The 22,400-nt window shown below is 47.1% G+C and overlaps 1 protein-coding gene across 1 annotated transcript in view; it reads right to left on the bottom strand.

Moving 5' to 3' along the window:
* Window positions 1–21,363, bottom strand: part of COQ8B (coenzyme Q8B) — a 67,980-nt gene extending 46,617 nt beyond the window's left edge. Inside the window, exons 1-6 of the mRNA XM_075323641.1 lie at window positions 21,176–21,363; window positions 19,019–19,057; window positions 18,180–18,363; window positions 15,239–15,511; window positions 6,286–6,352; window positions 6,118–6,195 (exon numbers count right to left, since the gene is read on the bottom strand). Coding sequence (XP_075179756.1) covers window positions 6,118–6,195; window positions 6,286–6,352; window positions 15,239–15,511; window positions 18,180–18,356 — 595 coding nt within the window. The 5' untranslated portion in view covers window positions 18,357–18,363; window positions 19,019–19,057; window positions 21,176–21,363. The remainder of the gene's footprint in view (window positions 1–6,117; window positions 6,196–6,285; window positions 6,353–15,238; window positions 15,512–18,179; window positions 18,364–19,018; window positions 19,058–21,175) is intronic.
* Between the last annotated feature and the right edge of the window lie 1,037 nt (window positions 21,364–22,400).

The following is a 22,400-nucleotide window of genomic DNA, read 5'->3' as shown; positions in this document are numbered from 1 at the left end:
CACAAGTGACCCAGTGCCATTGAAAGCCATGCATGTCCATGCCATCACGTTGCCTCCACCATGTTTTACAGAGGATGTGGTGTGCCTTGGATCATGTGCCGTTCCCTTTCTTCTCCAAACTTTTTTCTTCCCATCATTCTGGTACAGGTTGATCTTTGTCTCATCTGTCCATAGAATACTTTTCCAGAACTGAGCTGGCTTCATGAGGTGTTTTTCAGCAAATGTAACTCTGGCCTGTCTATTTTTGGAATTGATGAATGGTTTGCATCTAGATGTGAACCCTTTGTATTTACTTTCATGGAGTCTTCTCTTTACTGTTGACTTAGAGACAGATACACCTACTTCACTGAGAGTGTTCTGGACTTCAGTTGATGTTGTGAACGGGTTCTTCTTCACCAAAGAAAGTATGCGGCGATCATCCACCACTGTTGTCATCCGTGGACGCCCAGGCCTTTTTGAGTTCCCAAGCTCACCAGTCAATTCCTTTTTTCTCAGAATGTACCCGACTGTTGATTTTGCTACTCCAAGCATGTCTGCTATCTCTCTGATGGATTTTTTCTTTTTTTTTCAGCCTCAGGATGTTCTGCTTCACCTCAATTGAGAGTTCCTTAGACCGCATGTTGTCTGGTCACAGCAACAGCTTCCAAATGCAAAACCACACACCTGTAATCAACCCCAGACCTTTTAACTACTTCATTGATTACAGGTTAACGAGGGAGACGCCTTCAGAGTTAATTGCAGCCCTTAGAGTCCCTTGTCCAATTACTTTTGGTCCCTTGAAAAAGAGGAGGCTATGCATTACAGAGCTATGATTCCTAAACCCTTTCTCCGATTTGGATGTGAAAACTCTCATATTGCAGCTGAGAGTGTGCACTTTCAGCCCATATTATATATATAATTGTATCTCTGAACATGTTTTTGTAAACAGCTAAAATAACAAAACTTGTGTCACTGTCCAAATATTACTGGACCTAACTGTATATAATATATAAAAATATATATATATATATAAGGAGAATTTTGTTTACTTACCGTAAATTCTTTTTCTTATAGTTGCGACATGGGAGACCCAGACCATGGGTGTATAGCTAGCGACCTCCGGAGGACACACAAAGCACTACACTCAAACGTGTAGCTCCTCCCTCCGGGCTATATACACCCCCTGGATGACAATCTACCCAGTTCAGTGCAAAAGCTGAAGGAGGACATCCACCCATAAGTAGAGATAGAGTAAAACTCGGCAAAACCAGCACTCTGTCTACTAACAACAGCCGTGAAGCACACGGAACAAAAAAACTGCCAGCAGGCAACAGGGAGGGAGCTGGGTCTCCCATGTCGGAACTATAAGAAAAAGAATTTACGGTAAGTAAACAAAATTCTCCTTTTCTTTATCGTTCCTTTATGGGAGACCCAGACCATGGGACGTTCCAAAGCAGTCCATGGGTGGGAAATAAACGAAACGGAGAAGTAGGCAAAACCTAACTTCACAAATGGGCGACAGCCGCCTGAAGGATGCGTCTGCCCAAGCTCGCATCTGCCGAAGCATGAGCATGCACTTGGTAGTGCTTAGAAAAAGTGTGCAGACTGGACCAAGTGGCAGCCTGACACACCTGCTGAGCCGTAGCCTGGTGCCTGAAAGCCCAGGAGGCACCGACAGCTCTGGTCGAGTGCGCCTTAATCCCCGACGGGGGAGGCACCTGAGAAGATTGGTAGGCATCGGCGATAGCCGACCTAACCCAACGAGCCAAGGTCGGTTTAGACGCCGAAAGGCCCTTGCGCTGACCCGTGGTTAGCACAAAAAGTGAGGTGCACCGCCGAAAAACGGCGGTGCGAGACACATAGATTCGGAGCGCCCGCACCAAATCTAAGGTGTGCAACGCCTTCTCAAAGCGATGCACAGGGGCCGGACAAAAAGAGGGCAATGAAATGTCCTGGTTAAGGTGGAAGGAAGACACCACCTTAGGGAGAAAGTCCGGAGTCGGACGAAGAACCACCTTGTCTTGGTGAAACACCAAAAAGGGGGATTCCGAAGAAAGCGCAGCCAAATCAGAAACTCTCCTGAGAGAAGTTATGGCTACTAGAAAGACAACTTTCTGTGAAAGTCTAGACAAAGGAACCTCCCTGAGAGGCTCAAAAGGGGGTTTCTGTAAGGCCGTGAGGACCAAATTAAGGTCCCAGGGATCCAAGGGTCGTCGGTAAGGAGGAATGATGTGAGATGCGCCCTGCATGAAGGTGCGCACCTGAGCCAGTCGGGCGATACGCCGCTGGAACAATACCGACAAAGCCGACACCTGTCCCTTAAGTGAATTGAGGGACAGACCCAACTGTAGACCCGACTGTAGAAAAGACAGGATGGTCGGCAAGGCGAACGGCCAAGGAGCATGGCCGGAAGAGCGACACCAGGACAGGAAAATTTTCAAAGTCCTGTGGTAAATCTTAGCCGAGGAAGACTTCCGAGCCTGAGTCATGGTGGAGATGACCTCAGAGGGAATGCCTGAAGCCGTCAGGATCCAGGACTCAAGAGCCACGCCGTCAATCTGAGAGCCGCAGAATTCTGGCGGAAGAACGGACCTTGAGAGAGAAGGTCTGGGCGGTCCGGAAGATGCCACGGCACCCCTACGGACAGGCGGAGCAGGTCTGGGTACCAGGCTCGCCTGGGCCAGTCCGGAGCAATGAGTATTACTCGACGGCCCTCCATTCGGATCTTGCGCAGAACCCTGGGCAATAGCGCTAGGGGGGGAAACACATAGGCCAGACTGAACTGAGACCAATCCTGAACCAGTGCGTCTGCTGCGAAGGCTTGAGGATCGTGGGAGCGAGCCACGTAAACCGGAACCTTCTTGTTGTGCCGGGAAGCCATTAGATCTACTTCCGGAGTGCCCCACTTGCGGCAAATTGACCTGAACACTGACGGATGCAGTGCCCACTCGCCGCCGTCCACGGTTTGACGGCTGAGATAATCGGCCTCCCAGTTTTCCACGCCTGGGATGTGGACTGCGGATATGGTGGACTTTGAGTCCTCCGTCCACTGGAGGATTCGTTGAACCTCCAACATCGCCAGACGGCTGTGAGTTCCGCCCTGGTGATTGATGTAGGCAACCGCTGTCGCGTTGTCCGACTGAACCCGAATGTGCTTGCCCGCCAATAGGTGGTGAAAGTCTAGGAGAGCTAGAAACACGGCTCTGATCTCCAGCACATTGATCGGGAGGGCTGATTCGGACGGAGTCCAAGTGCCCTGTGCTCGGTGATGGAGAAACACCGCTCCCCAGCCGGAGAGACTGGCATCCGTGGTGAGGATCACCCAGGACGGAGTCAGGAAGGACCGTCCCTGTGAAAGGGAGAGGGGCTGAAGCCACCACTGAAGGGAGTTCCTGGCCTGTGATGACAGAGCCACCAGCCTGTCCAAAGAAGAGATCCGCTTGTCCCAACAGCGGAGAATGTCCAGCTGCAAGGGACGCAGATGGAACTGGGCAAAGGGAACCGCTTCCATGGACGCCACCATCTGACCCAGCACCTGCATGAGGTGTCTGATGGAATGACGGCGGTGCCTCAGCAGAGAGCGCACTGCCACACGAAGGGACTGCTGTTTGACTAAGGGCAACTTGACAAGTGCCGGCAGAGTCTCGAATTGCATCCCTAGGTACAAAAGTACCTGGGTCGGGGTCACAGTCGACTTGGGGAGGTTGACAAGCCACCCGAATTGGACTAGAGTGGCGAGAGTGAGCGAGACACTCCGCTGACAGTCTACACTGGATGAGGCCTTGACTAGAAGGTCGTCCAGGTAAGGAATCACTGCCAACCCCTGGAGGTGCAGGACCGCAACCACTGCTGCCATGACCTTGGTGAACACTCGGGGGGCCGTGGCTAAGCCAAAGGGAAGAGCCACGAACTGGAAATGTTCCTCTCCGATCGCAAAGCGTAGCCAGCGCTGGTGTGAAACCGCAATAGGCACATGCAGATAGGCATCTCTGATGTCGATGGATGCCAGAAAATCTCCCTGGGTCATTGAGGCAATGACCGATCTTTGAGATTCCATGCGAAAGTGCCGCACCTGAACATGCTTGTTGAGAAGCTTGAGATCCAGGATGGGCCGGGAGGAACCGTCCTTTTTGGGAACTAGAAAGAGGTTTGAGTAGAAACCTCTGAACCGTTCCCGGGCGGGGACCGGAACAATTACACCGTTGGTCTGCAGGGATGCCACGGCCTGAGAGAAGGCGGCGGCTTTGGAGCAGGGGGGGGTGGACAGAAAAAATCTGTTTGGCGGGCTGGAGGAAAAAGGTATCCTGTAGCCGTGGGTGATGATATCCCGCACCCACTGATCGGAGACGTGTTGCAACCACACGTCGCCAAAGTGGGAGAGCCTGCCCCCGACCAAGGACGTTGCTGGCGCGGCCAGATAGTCACGAGGAAGCTGCCTTGCCCATAATAAAAGCACCCGGGACCCCTGAAAAAACGTCTCAATACTTAGCTTTGAGACGCAGGGCCATGTCCCTGAGTGGGGTTAACGCTCCTTCCAGCAGGGACCAGACAGGGCTGTGGATGGAGCCGGCCTCCTGCAAGCAGAGAGGACCGTGGAGGCTCCCACTTCAAACAGAGCCTCGACAGAGGATGCGAAGGAGCACGGCATGTGAAGGCTCCAGCCTTATGAAGATCAACCTTAACAGCACCCCGCAGAGTGGAGCGTGAAGGGACATGCCGGGAGTCCAGACTGGACCCGCTTTTCTTCCAAATCTTTAAAAAATTAAAATAAAATTGAAAAAAATATGAGGAAATAAAAGTGTGTGTATCCTCCTGAAACACAAAGCGTTGAACTGGGTAGATTGTCATCCAGGGGGTGTATATAGCCCGGAGGGAGGAGCTACACGTTTGAGTGTAGTGCTTTGTGTGTCCTCCGGAGGTCGCTAGCTATACACCCATGGTCTGGGTCTCCCATAAAGGAACGATAAAGAAATATATATATATATATATATAATATCTCTATCACATGGGCTCCTATGTCCCCCAATGAAGCGATAAAGGTGATTTTGCGGTGAGTGCCCAAAATCTTCAGTGTGTATGTGTATGTATGTGTATGTATGTGTGTGTGTGGTGTTTTTGTCTCATCTGTCCATTCTCCCAGAAGCTTTGTGGCTTGTCAACATGTAGTTTGGCAAATTCCAGTTTGGCTTTTTTTTAGTTTTTTTTTTTTTCAACAATGGTGTCCTCCTTGGTCGTCTCCCATGAAGTCCACTTTGGCTCAAAAAACCAACGGGTGGTGCGATCTGACACAGATCTTTCTTGAGCTTGAAGTTCACCTTTAATCTCTTTAGAAGTTTTTCTGGGCTCTTGTTACCATTCGTATTATCCATCTCTTTGATTTGTCATCAATTTTCCTCCTGCGGCCACATCCAGGGAGGTTGGCTACAGTCCCATGGATCTTACATTTCTGATTAATATGAGTAACTGTAGTCACAGGAACATCAAGCTGCTTGGAGATGGTCTTTAATAACCTTTAATATGCTTGTCTAGAATTTTCTTTCTAACCTCCTGAGACAACTCTTTCCTTCGCTTCTTCTGGTCTATGTCGAGTGTGGTACACACCATGTCACCAAACAGCACAGTGGGTATCTGTAGCCCTATATACAGGCCCACTGACCGATTACAAGATTGTAGACACCTGTGATGCTAATTAGTGGATGCACCTTGATTTAACATGTCCCTTTTGTCCCGTTATTTTCAGGGGCACCATCATTTCTGTCCCGGAGTTTTATTTTTTAAAAAATTCAGTGAAATCATGGTAGAAAAGCAGCAATGTCTGACTTTCATCTGTTCATTTTCATACATTTTTTTAATTTATTATTAATTTTTGTCAGATTCAAGTCATTTCTGTGACCAGTGTGGGTTTTTCTTTCATTAAACGAGGGGGATCAACAATTTTGACCACCTGTGTATTTTGGGGAAGAGGACAGAAGAGCTATATGGCTTTTAGATTTTCTAACATTTTAAGAAGATTCTCTGGAAAAAAAATAAATTAAGAGCTGCTTTATACTATTTGGACATGCAACATACACATCGTGTGCCCTGAGCAGGCTCAGCAGCTGAGCCCGACCCTATTTCAGCTTCTTGCCCATCACTCACCTTCTGGCTTCTTTTCTCGGCTCAGGGACTGTTTCGCTGCTTCGGTCAGTGCACCAATCCCAAGACTGACGGCCAAGCCTGAAGAAGCGGTAAGTTCAGGATGAAATGATAATCCACATTATAAAATAAATAAATTAATAAATAAAAAAATAAATAATTAAAAATTACCCCCAAAATTTGCCATGCGGCTGATTCTAGATGCGGGCACTTTCCGCTCTCGGGCCCTTTCACTGAGCTGTGAACAAACAGAAGGTATTAATGTAGATTGGGCTCAAAAAATAAATCACCTTTTCCACTGGAAAAAAAAAAAAAAAGGAGATAAATGCTAGCTTGTCAAAGATCCTGTTCTTCTCCTCTCGCGATAAGACTGATATCCAGAGAATTTTCAAGTGTCCTCTGTTATACAGTGTGTCCACCCATATCCTGTCCACCGCCATTATCTTGAGAACGGCGGCAGCTATGGGCATAGAAGTGGTGTCTAGGTATAGTAAATTAGCCATGTGCTACGCAATGAAACCACCTATAGCACCACCTGGTGGAAAACAACGGAGTTTGCATTTTTATCTCAAAAACGGAATAAGAGAGAAAAAAAGTGAATTACAAAGTTTTGGGCATCATCAATTCAATACAAATCGACACCTTGCATACAGAAATGCTATGATTAGAAGGTGTAAAACTCACAAGGCTGCGGACATGAAGCGATACCTCATGGAGACCTTCCTACAAGTCATTGGGTATGGTGGCTGTGTGGAGTGGCCTCCGCTCACCTGACCTGACCCCATTGGACTTCTTTCTGTGAGGTCACATCAAGCAGCAGGTGTATGCGACCCCTCCACCAACATTGCAGGACCTACGACCACGTATCACAGATGCTTGTGCAAACGTGTCACCTAACATATTGCACAACGTGCAGCAAGATACATTATGCTGTGCAGAGTCCAGATGTGCATTGCAGCTGACGGGGGACACTTTGAGCATCAAAGTTAAATGAGCGCCATATGCGTGACCAGCATTCAATGTTTTGGGGGGGTCATGGGTTTCATATCATAGCATTTCTGTATGTAAGGTGTTGATTCGTATTGAATTGATGATGCCCTACAACTTTGTAATTCACTTTTTTTCTCTATCTCGTTCCATTTTTGAGATAAAAATGCGAACTCTGTTGTTTTCCACCAGGTGGCGCTATAGGTGGTATCATTGCGTAGCGCATGGCTACTTTACTATACCTAGACACCACTTCTATCCCTATAGCTGCTGCCGTTCTCACGTTAATGGTGGTGGACAGGATATGGGTGGACACACTGTATATAACCCCTTAGCCCATATGAAAGTATCAGTAAGTCAGCGCTGGGTTCTGCAACTGTGGAAAGGATGAAAGAACCCAGGAACGGAGCTTTATCCTCACACAGTAGATGCTGGCAGTAATACACAGCCGGCATCTGTTTCTAACAGGAGTGGAGCAGAGCTGCCATTACCCATTTACATGCTGCTGTGAATCCCGGATAGCAGCATTTAAACAAAATGCTTGCCAATGCACACGCTGCTTCCCATTCACCAGGATGAGAACTTTACTACAAATCGCATATATAGAATAAGCGATTGATGGATCACAGAATTACGTCCACTAGAGGAACTAAGAGGAAAAAAAAATACATTTATTTAGAATCATCCCTACTTCTCATCCATTAAAATTAAAGGGGGGGGGAACAAGCAAGAAATAAATTGCTCAGTTGATGGGAAAAATTGAGTAGGAGTGTAATACAAAATTGTAAACTTTCTTTTCTCATCATGAAAAAATAAATAAATAAATAAAATATTATGTATAGAATTTAGAATTGGAATCTTTGCAATCATACCAACAGGGAGAATGGGGTTACCGGGAGGCTTCCCATCATAGAAAGAACAGTAACAACAAAATCCAATCCCGAGAACACCAGCGGAATTGCACCCCCCCACTTAAATATTTTTCCCTGTGTTTTCACTCCCTTATACAGTAAAATAAACGAGATCATTCAAAACTACGACACGTCCTGCAAAATACAGGCCACCGCATGGCTAAAGGTAAAGCGTATGGCCCTTGGAAGAAGACAAGAAATATATATTCACACTCGCTATAGTAGGTGGCACTGCCTGGGATAGTAAGGGACTCTCTGTCTCTGTCCCACTCTCTCACTCACTTTCCCTCTCTGTCCTTTCTCTCTCTATCCCTCTCTATTCATCACTCTCTGTCCTTTCTCTCTCTATCCCTCTCTATCCATCACTCTGTCCTTTCTCTCTATCCCTCTCTATCCATCACTCTGTCCTTTCTCTCTCTATCCCTCTCTATCCATCACTCTGTCCTTTCTCTCTCTATCCCTCTCTATCCATCACTCTGTCCTTTCTCTATCCCTCTCTATCCATCACTCTCTCTGTCCTTTCTCTATCCCTCTCTATCCATCACTCTCTGTCCTCTCTCTCTATCCCTCTCTATCCATCACTCTGTCCTTTCTCTCTCTATCCCTCTCTATCCATCACTCTCTCTGTCCTTTCTCTATCCCTCTGTCCTCTCTCTCTCTATCCATCACTCTCTCTGTACTTTCTCTCTATCCCTCTCTATTCACTGTCCTCTCTCTATCCCACTCTATCCATCACTCTCTGTCCTTTTATCCCACTCTATCCATCACTGTGTCCTTTCTCTCTCTATCCCTCTCTATCACTCTGTCCTTTCTCTGTCTCTCTCTATCCATCTGTCCTTTCTCTCTATCCCTCTCTATCCATCACTCTCTGTCCTTTCTCTATCCCTCTCTATCCATCACTCTGTCCTTTCTCTCTCTATCCCTCTCTATCCATCACACTGTCCTTTCTCTCTATATCCCTCTCTATCCATCACTCTCTCTGTCCTCTCTATCCATCACTCTGTCCTCTCTATCCCTCTCTATCCATCACTCTCTGTCCTTTCTCTATCCCTCTCTATCCATCACTCTGTCCTCTCTCTATCCCTCTCTATCCATCACTCTGTCCTTTCTCTATCCCTCTCTATCCATCACTCTCTGTCCTTTCTCTCTATCCATCACTCTGTCCTTTCTCTCTCTATCCCTCTCTATTCAGTCTGTCCTTCCTCTCTGTCCCCCTCTATTCATCACTCTGTCCTTGCTCTCTGTCCTTTCTCTATCCATCACTCTCTGTCCTTTCTCTATCCATCACTCTCTGTCCTTTCTCCCTTTATCCCTCTCTATCCATCACTCTCTCTCTGTCCTCTCTCTATCCCTCTCTATCCATCACTCTGTCCTTTCTCTCTATCCCTCTCTATCCATCACTCTGTCCTTTCTCTCTATCCATCACTCTCTCTGTCCTCTCTCTATCCCTCTCTATCCATCACTCTGTCCTCTCTATCCATCACTCTGTCCTTTCTCTATCCCTCTCTATCCATCACTCTCTGTCCTTTCTCTATCCCTCTCTATCCATCTCTCTCTGTCCTTTCTCTATCCCTCTCTATCCATCTCTCTCTGTCCTTTCTCTATCCCTCTCTATCCATCACTCTGTCCTTTCTCTATCCCTCACTCTCTCTCTGTCCTCTCTCTCTATCCCTCTCTATCCATCACTCTGTCCTTTCTCTATCCCTCTCTATCCATCACTCTCTCTGTCCTTTCTCTATCCCTCTCTGTCCTTTCTCTCTCTATCCCACTCTATCCATCACTGTATGTCCTTTCTCTCTCTATCCCTCTCTATCACTCTGTCCTCTCTCTGTCTCTCTCTATCCATCTCTGTCCTCTCTATCCATCACTCTCTTTGTCCTCTATCCATCACTCTGTCCTGTCTCTATCCATCACACTCTGTCCTTTATCCATCACTCTGTCCTCTCTCTATCCCTCTCTATTCACTCTGTCCTTCCTCTCTATCCATCACTCTGTCCTTGCTCTCTGTCCTTTCTCTATCCATCACTCTCTCTGTACTTTCTCTCTATCCCTCTCTATCCATCACACTCTGTCCTTTATCCATCACTCTGTCCTTTCTCTCTCTATCCCTCTCTATCCACTCTCTGTCCTTTCTATCCCTCTCTATTCACTGTCCTCTCTCTATCCCACTCTATCCATCACTCTCTGTCCTTTCTCTCTCTATCCATCACTCTCTGTCCTTTCTCTCTCTATCCATCACTCTCTGTCCTTTCTCTCTATCCCCCTCTATTCATCACTCTGTCCTCTCTCTGTCCTTTCTCTCTCTATCCCTCTCTATACATCTCTCTCTGTACTTTCTCTCTATCCATCACTCTCTGTCCTTTCTCTCTATACATCACACTCTGTCCTTTCTCTCTCTATCCCTCTCTATCAATCACTCTCTCTGTCCTTTCTCTATCCCTCTATCCATCACTCTGTCTTTTCTCTCTCTATCCGTCTCTCTTTGTCTGTCCTTTCTCTCTCTGACTCTCTCCCTGTTTGCAGGTCTGTCTATCTCTCTATCCGTTTCTCCACCAACATCTTATTACCTCACACATAAGCTTCTTATACTAAGAATGTCCTTCGTTGCCTATAGCAACCAATCACAGCTTCTATTAATGACCTCACCTTTCAGCTCCATTCACTTTAATGTAAGCATGTTTTTTTGGAGAGTAACTGTAAAGCGCGGGGTTACATTTTCTTGTCAAAACAGTCTACGATGTTCCCAGGGTCACATGAGGCGTCTGTGCAAAATATTGTGATTGCAAATGCGACGGTGCGGATTCCTTTAGCGGACATACACACACACACACACACACATTATATATATTACACACACATACATATACACACATACAGATATATAGATTATATTAAAAAAAAAAAAAAAATAGTATGTACAAACACTGAATTGTGGGGTGGGCGCAGGAACCAAGTTGCCGGGTGTTTGCGGAGTTAGTGGATATATACATTATATTAGGCCAATTTTTTAAATGTGTGTCGCTCAGCTGCATTACTGTGTCCTCATTGCTGCCCATAAAACCTACATCAAGGTCCAGACATTAGATGTGGTCGATGTTGTAGATCTGACTGTGGATTTTCCCTATTACTGACCTCATCACTGTGAGTGCCCTAATCTTCCTTAGTTGCACCCCATTTTAGGGCATCCACAGAGCTAACACAAAAAAAAAAACAAAAACAAAACAACAACGTTTCCCGCTATGGGTCACATCTATGAAGGACCAGAGGAAATCGCCACTATCACTACGTGGTCCCCATTCCGGCTCCTACGTCTGTCAATCTGTGGGTTCCCCAACCATAGAGCATTAAATTCTTTGCAGTTACTGCATTACTGGTCAGACCTGGCGATCGGGACTAACATCACTTGTGTGTTCCGTGTGTGCACGACGCATCAATCCGCACGAGACCAGACAATTCCCGGCACAATCACTTTATTATCAGCACGTCTGTGATCACAATAATGGCTACTGCCTGCGAGGAAGAAGAACTAAAAGTCGCAGCGACAACATCATCCACACAAGACACTGATATAGCGGATACTGGACACAACCAGAGATTTATCTACATTTCTACAGACGACGGCACACGTCCTGCCCCATTGAGCTTACACTCTAAATTTTTAATGGATTTACAGCCAGAAAATGTTTTTGTATTTTTTTTTTACCTTAATAGGTTCAAAATTCTGTTCTGATCACTTATTAAATCTTTGTAGCGGTCAGATCCTTATCTGATACAAAGCTCCAAATCCTCAGCAATAGACATAAATGGGCCAATGCATGTTACTAATTCACCACTAGGGGGAGCTTATTGAAAAGACTGAACTTAAAAGGTATTTTCTGGTTTTAGGAAACCTGTTCCCTGCTGTAGTTTGTTTTAAAAATAAACTTAACTGTGATTTACTCACCCTCCCCAGGTTCATCGCTGAGACTCCGCCACTGGTGTCTGTCATCATGTCGGCAGCACTGCAGCCAACGAATGAGGTCAGCTGCTCTAAGGCCCTGTGCGCACTTACCGGTTTTTGCCGCGGATTTGCTGCATGTTTCGCTGCAGAAAATGTTCATAACATCTGTGCAGTGAATCACCAGCAAAACCTATGGGAAAAGAAAAAATCCTGTGCGCACTGGGCGGAATTTGACAGCTGCATGTTTTGCTGCGGGATTCCCGCAGCAAAAACAATTGCATGTCACTTCTTTTCCGCACATCGCTGCGGGATTTCACTCCATTGACTGCCATGTAATCGTGAAATCCCGCAGGGAATAACGCAGGCAGCAAATTCTGTGCGGTTCACTGCGTTTTCCTGCGTTATTCCCTGCGGTATTTCGCGGTTTACCTGCGGTAATGTACATCGCTTGCCTGCGGTTTTGCAGGGAAGTGATGTCATTACAGGAAGAGGAAGCGGAGCAGAGAGTAAACACACACACATATATCACAGACACAGACATAGAAAGCACACACATATCACACATAGACATATAGAATACACATAGAAAGCAAACGGAAATATAGAAAAAAAAAACAAAACACGTGTGCTCCGCTGTATATTTACCGTCCAGCCGAGGTAAGCACACAGCGGCGGCCCGGTATTCTCAGGCTGGGGTGGGCGAGGGGCAGGGTTAATGTCCCCCGCCTCCCTCCCACCTCCCGCAGCCGAGAATATCAGCCGCAGCTGCCCCGGGACTGACGCATCCATTATGCGGCAGTACCGGAGTGTCCCCGGCTCTTCCTGCTGCTGTGATGCGGTGGCAGTGAGGGTAATACAAGGAGTTAATGGCGGCGGATCGCCGCCACTAAGTCCAGGCTTGATCATGGCAGCGTCTATGTGACAGCTGACATGATCAACCCATAAGTAAAGTGAAAAAACACCCCGAAAAATCATAAATTTTAAATAAAAACACAAATAAGCCTCGTTCACCCTTTTATTAACCCCTCCCGAAACAAAGCTCCGACGTAAACGTCCTGCGATGCTTGCAGCCGCAACTGACACAGACACAGCGCTGAATGCAGCCTCGCAGCGAGACAACAGAGGTAACCACAGGGCATTTCCCACGGCCAGTAATGTGAACTCACTACAGACTGTGAGAAATGCAGCGGTCTGTCCTCTATCTATCCCTCTATCTATTCTTCTATTTATCTATCTACTATCTATCTCAGAAGGAAATTATTTTTTTTTTTTTTTTTTTTCAATGTGCTTTATTGCATTGAATGCAATAAAGCACATGTACCAACCCGCACGCGGCAAAACCGCGGCAATACCGCAAACAATACCGCGGTAAAACTGCAGCAAACCACACGCGGTTTTCAGGTGCGGTTTGCCGCGGGTTTTTACCGCGGGTGCGGTAATCTTTCAATGCCTGCGGAATTTTCTTGAGAAAATTCCATTTTCCAGTGCGCACAAAGCCTTACAGAGTAAATGTGACATGCCGCTGAACTCACTGATTGACAACAGCGCTACAGTCAATGCTGCAGACAATAACAGACCAGAGGAGCGGAGGAGATTCAGGGCTGGACCTGGGGAGGAGAAGTAAAGCAGAGTCCAAAAAAAAAAAAAAATTGCAGACAGGGGTTTCCCAAAGCCAGAATTTTTTTTAAAGTCTCCTCTAATGGCAGCTACATTTTTTTTACCATTTAAAGGGATTGTCCACAGGGGCCTAAATCGGTAAGCACATTGGTTATTTCACAATTTTAAAACTAATTTCTTGCCCTTAGCAGTGTTATCTTTAATTTAAATCCCGAACAGTCCCCTTTTAAAGTGTGTTGTCACCATACTTCACAATACATATTGCATTGCTGTTATACGGATCTTAATCCTGATGGGGCTGGTGAGCTTACTGTAAAAAAAACAAACAAAAAAAAAAACATGCCCAAATAGTTGTAAAACTCCTTTGTGAAACTATAAATTGAATCTCTGTACGCTAACTTGACTGACGAATCCTCAGTGTCCCTCCTCCCCGCTGCTGCTGCTGAGATCTCACCTTGCTCAGCACAAGCTGCAGCTGTCAGGCTGAGTGAGAAGGTGCAGATTGGATACACTGATGATCGCTTTCACTCTGAACTCATAAACAGCTCACATTACTATCACGTTTATAAAGCCATTCGGAAATTGATTTTCCCAGCAAGTACACCAGCCTCATTAGGTCCAAGATCTACTTAAAGGGAACCTGTCACCAGAATTTTCGCTATTAAACTAAAAGAATCCCCTTCTGCAGCTCTTGGGCTGCATTCTAGAAAGGTTCATCTTGCTACTGGCCCCCCTTTCAGACCTAAATAACAAGTTTATAAAATATTACCTTTTGGTATGCTAATGAGCTTTGCTGGCCCCGGGGGCGGGCTGTATTTTGTCCCTCCTGCCACTGTACGCCGTCCCCCAGTATTCATTTACATAGATGAGGCCGCCGCCCTCACCTTCCACAGTGCTCCGGAAGTCTCGCGCATGCGCAGTGGCACTATCGCGGGACTGAGCACTGTTTTCAAAAAAAGGTAAAACTGGGATGATAAAAATAAGCAATGGCCAGCGCAAGCGCATAAGGGTAGAGGCAGAGGTAAAAGCGCTGGAACGAGATTATGGGCGGGTACTTGGATGACATTCACAGCGAACGCCCATAATCTCACGCCTGCGCAATATCACCACCAGCGTTCGCGTTTTGAAAACGGTGCTCAGTCCCGCGATCGTGCCACTGCGCATGCGCGAGACTTCCGGAGCACTGCGGAAGATGAGAGCGGCGGCCTCATCTATATAAATGAACACTGGGGGACGGCGAACAGCGGCAGGAGGGGGGGATAACAGACGAAATACAGCCCGCCCCCGGGGCCAGTAAACCTCATTACCATAGCAAATGGTAATATTTTATAAAGTTGTTATTTAGGTCTGAAAGGGGAGGCCAGCAGCAAGATGAACCTTTATAGAATGCAGCCCAGGAGCTGCAGAAGGGGATGCTTTAAGTTTAATAGCGAAAATTCTGGTGACAGGTTCCCTTTAATGTTATAAATATGCCTTAAATAAGGATTTGGAGCTCCACAGTAAAAAAAAAAAAAAAAAAAAAAAAAAGTTTGACCTCTACGATAATATAATAAGATTAATCAGCAGAGAACTTCGGAAATTAAAAACAAGAGAAGGAAAGTTCTTGTGTAAGCGCGGCCTTCGGGACAGTTGCATCATGTACAGATATTGATTATACGCCGTCCCCCACCTTCTGGCGCTTGTTTCTCCCATGTTCCTCGGCTCCTCCTTGCAGCTTGGCCTCCCTCGCTCTCTGAATCTCGTCCGCCGTCAGCCCCCGGATGGTGCTGTATGTCCTCACTTGCCCCATGCCAGTCACGCTTGGGCCTTTCTTCTGCCATTCTCCGGGGTTTGCCTGGGAAGATGACGCCTCTTCAGCGGGGGGCAAATCGGACATCACACTCCAAGACTCAGCATCGAAATCTGAAGGTGGCGGGCGCTGCCTGGTATCAGTTTTGTTAACCTACAAAGACAGCGGAGTAATATATTAAAGGGGCTGATTTGTTTTGACTTTCCCATGATGCAACACAAAGAAGCAGTGTGTTTCAGGTGTGCATTAAAATACATCTTATTTACTCAGATGTTGCCAATAAACCAATCAGAAGCTTCCAAAGACATTACATCAGCATATGGACTGTTGCATATTGTTTAAAGGCACAGTACTCTTAGGCTATGTGCCCACGGGACTATGTACCCGTGGATTTTGCTGCAGATAACCTGCAGATTTATCTAGATTTTCCAGATAAATCCGCAGGTTTAAGCAAGTACAGACACTCCCCATGTTATCCTATGGGATTTGGGGAGTGCTGTATCAATGCTGCGGTATGTGCGGCTGCAGAATATGCTGCGTATGTCCTGCAGCCGCACGGAACTGCATGTAAATTATTCATGCGGAAATACCTGCAGAATTCCCGCTCCTCCACTATGGAGATACAGAGCGGGAATTCCGCAGTTATTTCCGCACTTGTCCTGCAGGTCTACCGCAACAAAAATGCTCGAAACCCTCAGAAATAGAAAGCTGCGGATTCTGGGGAGCAGCTTCAGGAAACCTGCGGACAAACCTGCGGCAAAAACCACGGGTACGTTGTCCTGTGGGCACATAGCCTTAGTGTATGTAAACTTTTGATCTTGGCTTCTAACCTCGGACCTCTTCCTGACTACATCTCTGTCTGCTCCCTGAACCTTATACATTATCTCCCGGCTTCTGACCTCGGACCTCTTCCTGACCACGTTTCTTTCTCCTCCCTGAACCTTATATGTTACCTGCCGGCTTATGACCTCAGACCTCTTCCTGACCACATCTCTGTCTGCTCCCTGAATCTTATACGTTACGTCCTGGCTTCTGACCTCGGACCTCTTCCTGACCACATCTCTGTTTGCTTTCTGAACTTTATACGTTACCTCCTGGCTTATGATCCCGGCTTGTCTGACTACCCTACTATTCATACTGCTTGTAGTGTCTAGCATCACAGTTTGACCTCTGGTAACTTCTAAGAATTCATCCTCTGTATCAATTTATGTCGGTATGCCTATGAGTAAGGACTAAAGGGTGCTTTACATGCTGTGACATCACTAGCGATCTCGTTAGCGATGTGACACGCCAGATCTCAGATGCGATCTGCCGAGATCGCACATAGGTCGTTTTTATTGCGGCGATCACATGTGCAATCTCGGCAGATCGCATCTGCGATCTGGCGTGTCACATCGCTAACGAGATCGCTGGCGATGTCGCAGCGTGTAAAGCACCTTTAAGTCCAAAACGCGTAAGGAGAGGCTGGAAGCCCGGAATATGTATTTTTGAAACTTCAATAAAGAAACATTTTAGAGGAATGGAATGTTGGATTTCTTTTCTACCCGCTTTTGGGGGAGGTCAGTGCTGCAGACAATAACAGACAAAGGGATCAGCGGTAGAGACTCCGTGCTGGACCAGGGGAGGATGAGTATTACAAACTACATGTAGGGACAGACGTTTTTGGAAAGCAAAAAACTCCTTTAACCAAATGCATGATTTCCAGAGATTGGACAAGTCCGAGGACACTAATTCCACCCAGTCATCTATTCTGCTGCCTTGCTGCTGCATACCTAGGCTGACTTGCAAATCAGGACTCGGGGGAGGGGAGGGGTGGGGGTGGGGTGTAGACGCTTTTCCAGAAGCAAACAAGTAAAACAGATAAATTAAGAATCACTGGGGTCCCTGGGGTCATGAGAAGGGGGTCCCAAAGTCCAAGGTGTGTATGACGTAGTCACACGTGAGCACCACCTATGGAGGTGATTGTCAATACAGCTCTATTTACACAGGTGCGCGGGGGGAGTAATACCCCTGTTCTTGTGACTGGGGAGGTCCAAGCAAGCGCGGTGCACCATGATTTCCAGCGGTGGCATAGACAACGAATGGAACAGAGATCAAGAACACGCACCTCCGCTCTATTTCAGATGGGGCGGCAGAGAACAGGTCCTGGGATGCAGAGCCACTTTACTGGGATCAGACCCTCAGCGATCAGTTAACCCCTTCCCCATGGAATAACCCTTTAAAGGGCAGTGACCACAGCAACATGTAGATCACAATCCGGCAGGAATGATTGTCTAATACCTAATCCAGGCACACTCACCGGATGGACAGAAGGAGGGAGCGAGCAGGAGGAGCTGGTGGAGAGTTTTTGCTCCAAGTCATCAGCAACGTAGCCTATATAGATTTCGAAAAAAAAGGGGTTTTTTTTCCCTGCACGTCAGCGAGCAGCATAATGTAGAGACAGAGACCCTGATTCCAGGGATGTGTCACTTACTGAGCTGTTTGCTGTCATTGTGATAAATCAATGTTTTTTCTGCTGTCGACCTAGCCGTTATACAGAGCTCATGACTAGGCTGGACTACCTGCAGCACGACAAGTAGTCCTGTAATGATAATCTACTGCTGATTAAACAGTGATTTTATCAAAACTACACTTAGCAGCCCAGTAAGTGACACATCGCTAGAGTCAGGATCTCTGCTGCTGCTGTCAGAATAGGTGGCAAAAACCTGGTGACAGATTCCCTTTAATGGGGTTCTCTATGGACAGCCCATTAAACATCTCTCACTCATTGTAGATCTAAAAAAAAAAAATATGGCAGTATATGGCGACACAATTCACTGACCTGTATATTGGTGAATGCTGCGCTCACACAACGCTCGGCTGCGGACTGCAGAGACCGAATGCCGCTTCCCAACGTGGAGGTAGCGGTCACCATCCGGAGCTCGTCACAGCCCATCTTCACCATCGCCTGCGCCACGCGAGACCCTCCCTGCAGCACCAGCACCACCTCGCTCCACATCCTGGGGCTGCAACACACAGAGGTCACCGAAAAGTCACAACAGTCACCAAATTCTACAGTATGCAGTCACGTGCTGAGATTTTACAAGACGCTGTAAAGGTTATAAAAGGGTTTAGTGGTCCGAAAAAGGGAGCAATAGACCATAAATGTCCTGCACCTACACTATAAGGCCGGGTTATAGCCCTTTAAATCCGACCTTTGACGTCCCAGGTACATCTCACTGTTATAATATGTTACACAGATTCTGCAGACCCTTCATTGCTGGAATTTGTGGGGGTCCCAGGGGTCAGACCTGTTATAGCAGCTCCAATATGGAGCAAATGTGCAATTGCACACCACTCTTGGTCAGGGCAGCGCTGTGCGTCAAAGAAGGCGGCCATGTTTTTCTAATCCTTGACAATCCCTTTAAATCTAACAAATGCTGGACGTTTGTAGAATGGAACATGTAAGACAGCGGCAGGTAGGAGGCGGTGCGGGGGAGGGGGGGCCTCTCATCCAGGGGCCACGGAATACTGACCAGGGGCCGGCACATTTATTATTTATTGGCTCATTTCTGATATCTGACGTGTACGGCCATCTTTACAGGTAAGCCCCCCCCCCGTGTATCCATTTCTGACGTGTGATACACGGACCCTGTGAGGACACACATTTCTATTTCTCACCTTTATTTCTTTCCAACTTCTATTCAGAACAACTCTGGTCTGAGAAGAAAAAAAAAAACAAAACAAAAGAAAAATTATTTGAAGGATTCAAACACTTATTGTCTTCCAGAAATTATCCCCCGCCCAACCTGAACAATGTTCTGGAAGAATGCGCCTGACTCCATTATACTCGGTACACAAGTGAGGCCCACCCGAGCAGCCAAATGTTCTCTTCAAGTACAGAGCACCCGAGCATGGCAGTGCCCGCTCATCACTAGTTACCAGTACTGAGCACCTGAGCATGGTAGTGCCCGCTCATCACTAGTTACCAGTACTGAGCACCCGAGCATGGTAGTGCCCGCTCATCACTAGTTACCAGTACTGAGCACCCGAGCATGGTAGTGCCCGCTCATCACTAGTTACCAGTACTGAGCACCTGAGCATGGTAGTGCCCGCTCATCACTAGTTACAAGTACTGAGCACCTGAGCATGGTAGTGCCCGCTCATCACTAGTTACCAGTACTGAGCACCCGAGCATGGTAGTGCCCGCTCATCACTAGTTACGAGTACTGAGCACCCGAGCATGGTAGTGCCCACTCATCACTAGTTACGAGTACTGAGCACCCGAGCATGGTAGTGCCCTCTCATCACTAGTTACGAGCACTGAGCACCCGAGCATGGTAGTGCCCGCTCATCACTAGTTACGAGTACTGAGCACCCGAGCATGGTAGTGCCCGCTCATCACTAGTTACGAGTACTGAGCACCTGAGCATCGTAGTGCCCACTCATCACTAGTTACGAGTACTGAGCACCCGAGCATGGTAGTGCCCACTCATCACTAGTTACCAGTACTGAGCACCCGAGCATGGTAGTGCCCACTCATCACTAGTTACGAGTACTGAGCACCCGAGCATGGTAGTGCCCGCTCATCACTAGTTACGAGTACTGAGCACCCGAGCATGGTAGTGCCCGCTCATCACTAGTTACGAGTACAGAGCACCTGAGCATGGTAGTGCCCGCTCATCACTAGTTACGAGTACTGAGCACCCGAGCATGGTAGTGCCCACTCATCACTAGTTACGAGTACTGAGCACCCGAGCATGGTAGTGCCCGCTCATCACTAGTTACCAGTACTGAGCACCTGAGCATGGTAGTGCCCGCTCATCACTAGTTACCAGTACTGAGCACCAGAGCATGGTAGTGCTCGCTCATCACTAGTTACGAGTACTGAGCACCCGAGCATGGTAGTGCCCGCTCATCACTAGTTAAGTACTGAGCACCCGAGCATGGTAGTGCCCGCTCATCACTGATGGCTACACTTAGGCAATACTAACAGATGGGACATCCGCTGTTTTATTTTGAGGTGCAGTACCATCATCCACAAGTACGATGATCTTAATGGTACTGAATGCAATCCCAAAAAAAAAAAAAGGATACAAATCCATAAGAGAACCTGCTCTTCTCCTTTCTCTCAGTGTTACATATAGTAGCAGGGAAAAGACGGGGGTTATACACAGATCTCCATAATGTGGTAAGGAGAGAAAGCATCTGCAGTTTCATTGAGGGCAGAGTGTTGTAGAAAAGAGAATAAAGATTAAATCTGTGCAGAATAGAAGATGTGCTGATATGAGCTAATAAAGAGAGCAGAAGTCTGACTGCACATAGAGGTCATCCAGCCTGTATTACTGAGAGGGACGCTCCCACAAGAGAAAAACTGCATATCTGGAATTCTGAAAATGAAGATTAGCGGTAACATTCGGCTATCAGTTGTAAGAAAATAACGTATCCCATATCAAAGGCGGCCAAAGCCCTCAAAGTGACTGTCCACAGGGCGACACAGATCACATTATCGGGCCACAGTCACTGTGGTAGGAACAGTTCACTCTACTTTTGTGCTGTTTTGGCTATTAAGATGGTGTGGAGCCTTTATTGCTTCATGGATGTAATCCGGATTGTGTGCCCCTCCCCCCGGTCGGAGACTATTTCTGTCTGTGGAGGTTTCCATTTCCTGACAGCAATCAGTGATCTTACTTAGGAAAGTTCCAGCACTTTCCATTACACAATGACTACAGCAGTCACATACAAATGTCATAAATCCGCCGAGCGCTCACCGGTGTCCTGAGCCGCCAGAGCACGGGGCACGGCCGCATTACCGCTGCACAAACAGGAGAAACTCACCTCTATCTTCCCTGCACTCACTGAGAAACATTTGCCGCCATCTTTGATGAGGGCAACTGCCGCAGAAACAGGAATCCCGCAACACCGAAGAAGCCTCGCTCCTCAGCGTAATGTAGACCGTACAAGCGATCCGCCCGAGTGCCGGCAGCGATGGAGTTACAACGCAGGGTACTCTCCTCTAACGACCAATCAGCGCCGTATGTTAGAACGGCCCAATCACAGCGCTGGAGTCATCTCAGCACCACTTGGAGAGAAATACGAGAAGAGCTGTGATTGGCTGCCTGCCGATGTCAGCTTGAAGGTTATGAGCAGAAGGACTTGTGCGCAGAAATATGTCACGTGATGCAGACTTGTGTCGCTCTGGATGATCCTACTTAAAGGGGAACTACACCAAATGTGACTGCAGAAGGGAATTTGTCATTTTGTTTTTTTGTGTATTTTTAAAAACATTTTGGCAATGCTTTTTTTCATATTACAATCTTTATTAAAAAAAAGTAATCTTGCAATTTTCACACCTGCCACCAGGGCTGCCACTAGGAATTTCAGGGCCCCATACTAGCAAAAGTTTCGGGCCCACATGAAACTCCACCCCAGCTTCGCCTCTACCCCTCAAACCTTCCTCTGTCTCACCGCCATCCTTGGGGAAAAAAAAATATTATATTATATATATATATATACATATATATATACATACAGTACAGACCAAAAGTTTGGACACACCTCATCTCTAGAACACCTGTTAAGAGGAGACTTTGTGCAGCAGCCTTCATGGTAAAATAGCTGCCAGGAAACCACTGCTAAGGACAGGCAACAAGCAGAAGAGACTTGTTTGGAATAAAGAACACAAGGAATGGACATTAGACCAGTGGAAATCTGTGCTTTGATCTGATGAGTCCAAATTTGAGATCTTTGGATCCAACCACCGTGTCTTTATAGAAAAGGTGAACGGATGGACTCTACATGGCTGCTTCCCACTGTGAAGCATGGAGGAGGAGGTGTGATGGTGTGGGGGTGCTTTGCTGCTGACACTGTTGGGGATTTATTCAAAATTGAAGGCATACAGAACCAGCATGGCTACCACAGCATCTTGCAGCGGCGTGCTATTCCATCCGGTTTGCATTTAGTTGGACCATCATTTATTTTTCAACAGGACAATGACCCCAAACACACCTCCAGGCTGTGTAAGGGCTATTTGACTAAGAAGGAAAGTGATGGGGTGTTACGC

Source organism: Anomaloglossus baeobatrachus, chromosome 9 (genome assembly GCF_048569485.1).
Source record: "Anomaloglossus baeobatrachus isolate aAnoBae1 chromosome 9, aAnoBae1.hap1, whole genome shotgun sequence".
Lineage (NCBI taxonomy): Eukaryota > Metazoa > Chordata > Amphibia > Anura > Aromobatidae > Anomaloglossus > Anomaloglossus baeobatrachus.
The sequence above is the reverse complement of the archived record's forward strand: the minus strand, read 5'-3'. Positions and strand labels throughout refer to the sequence as shown.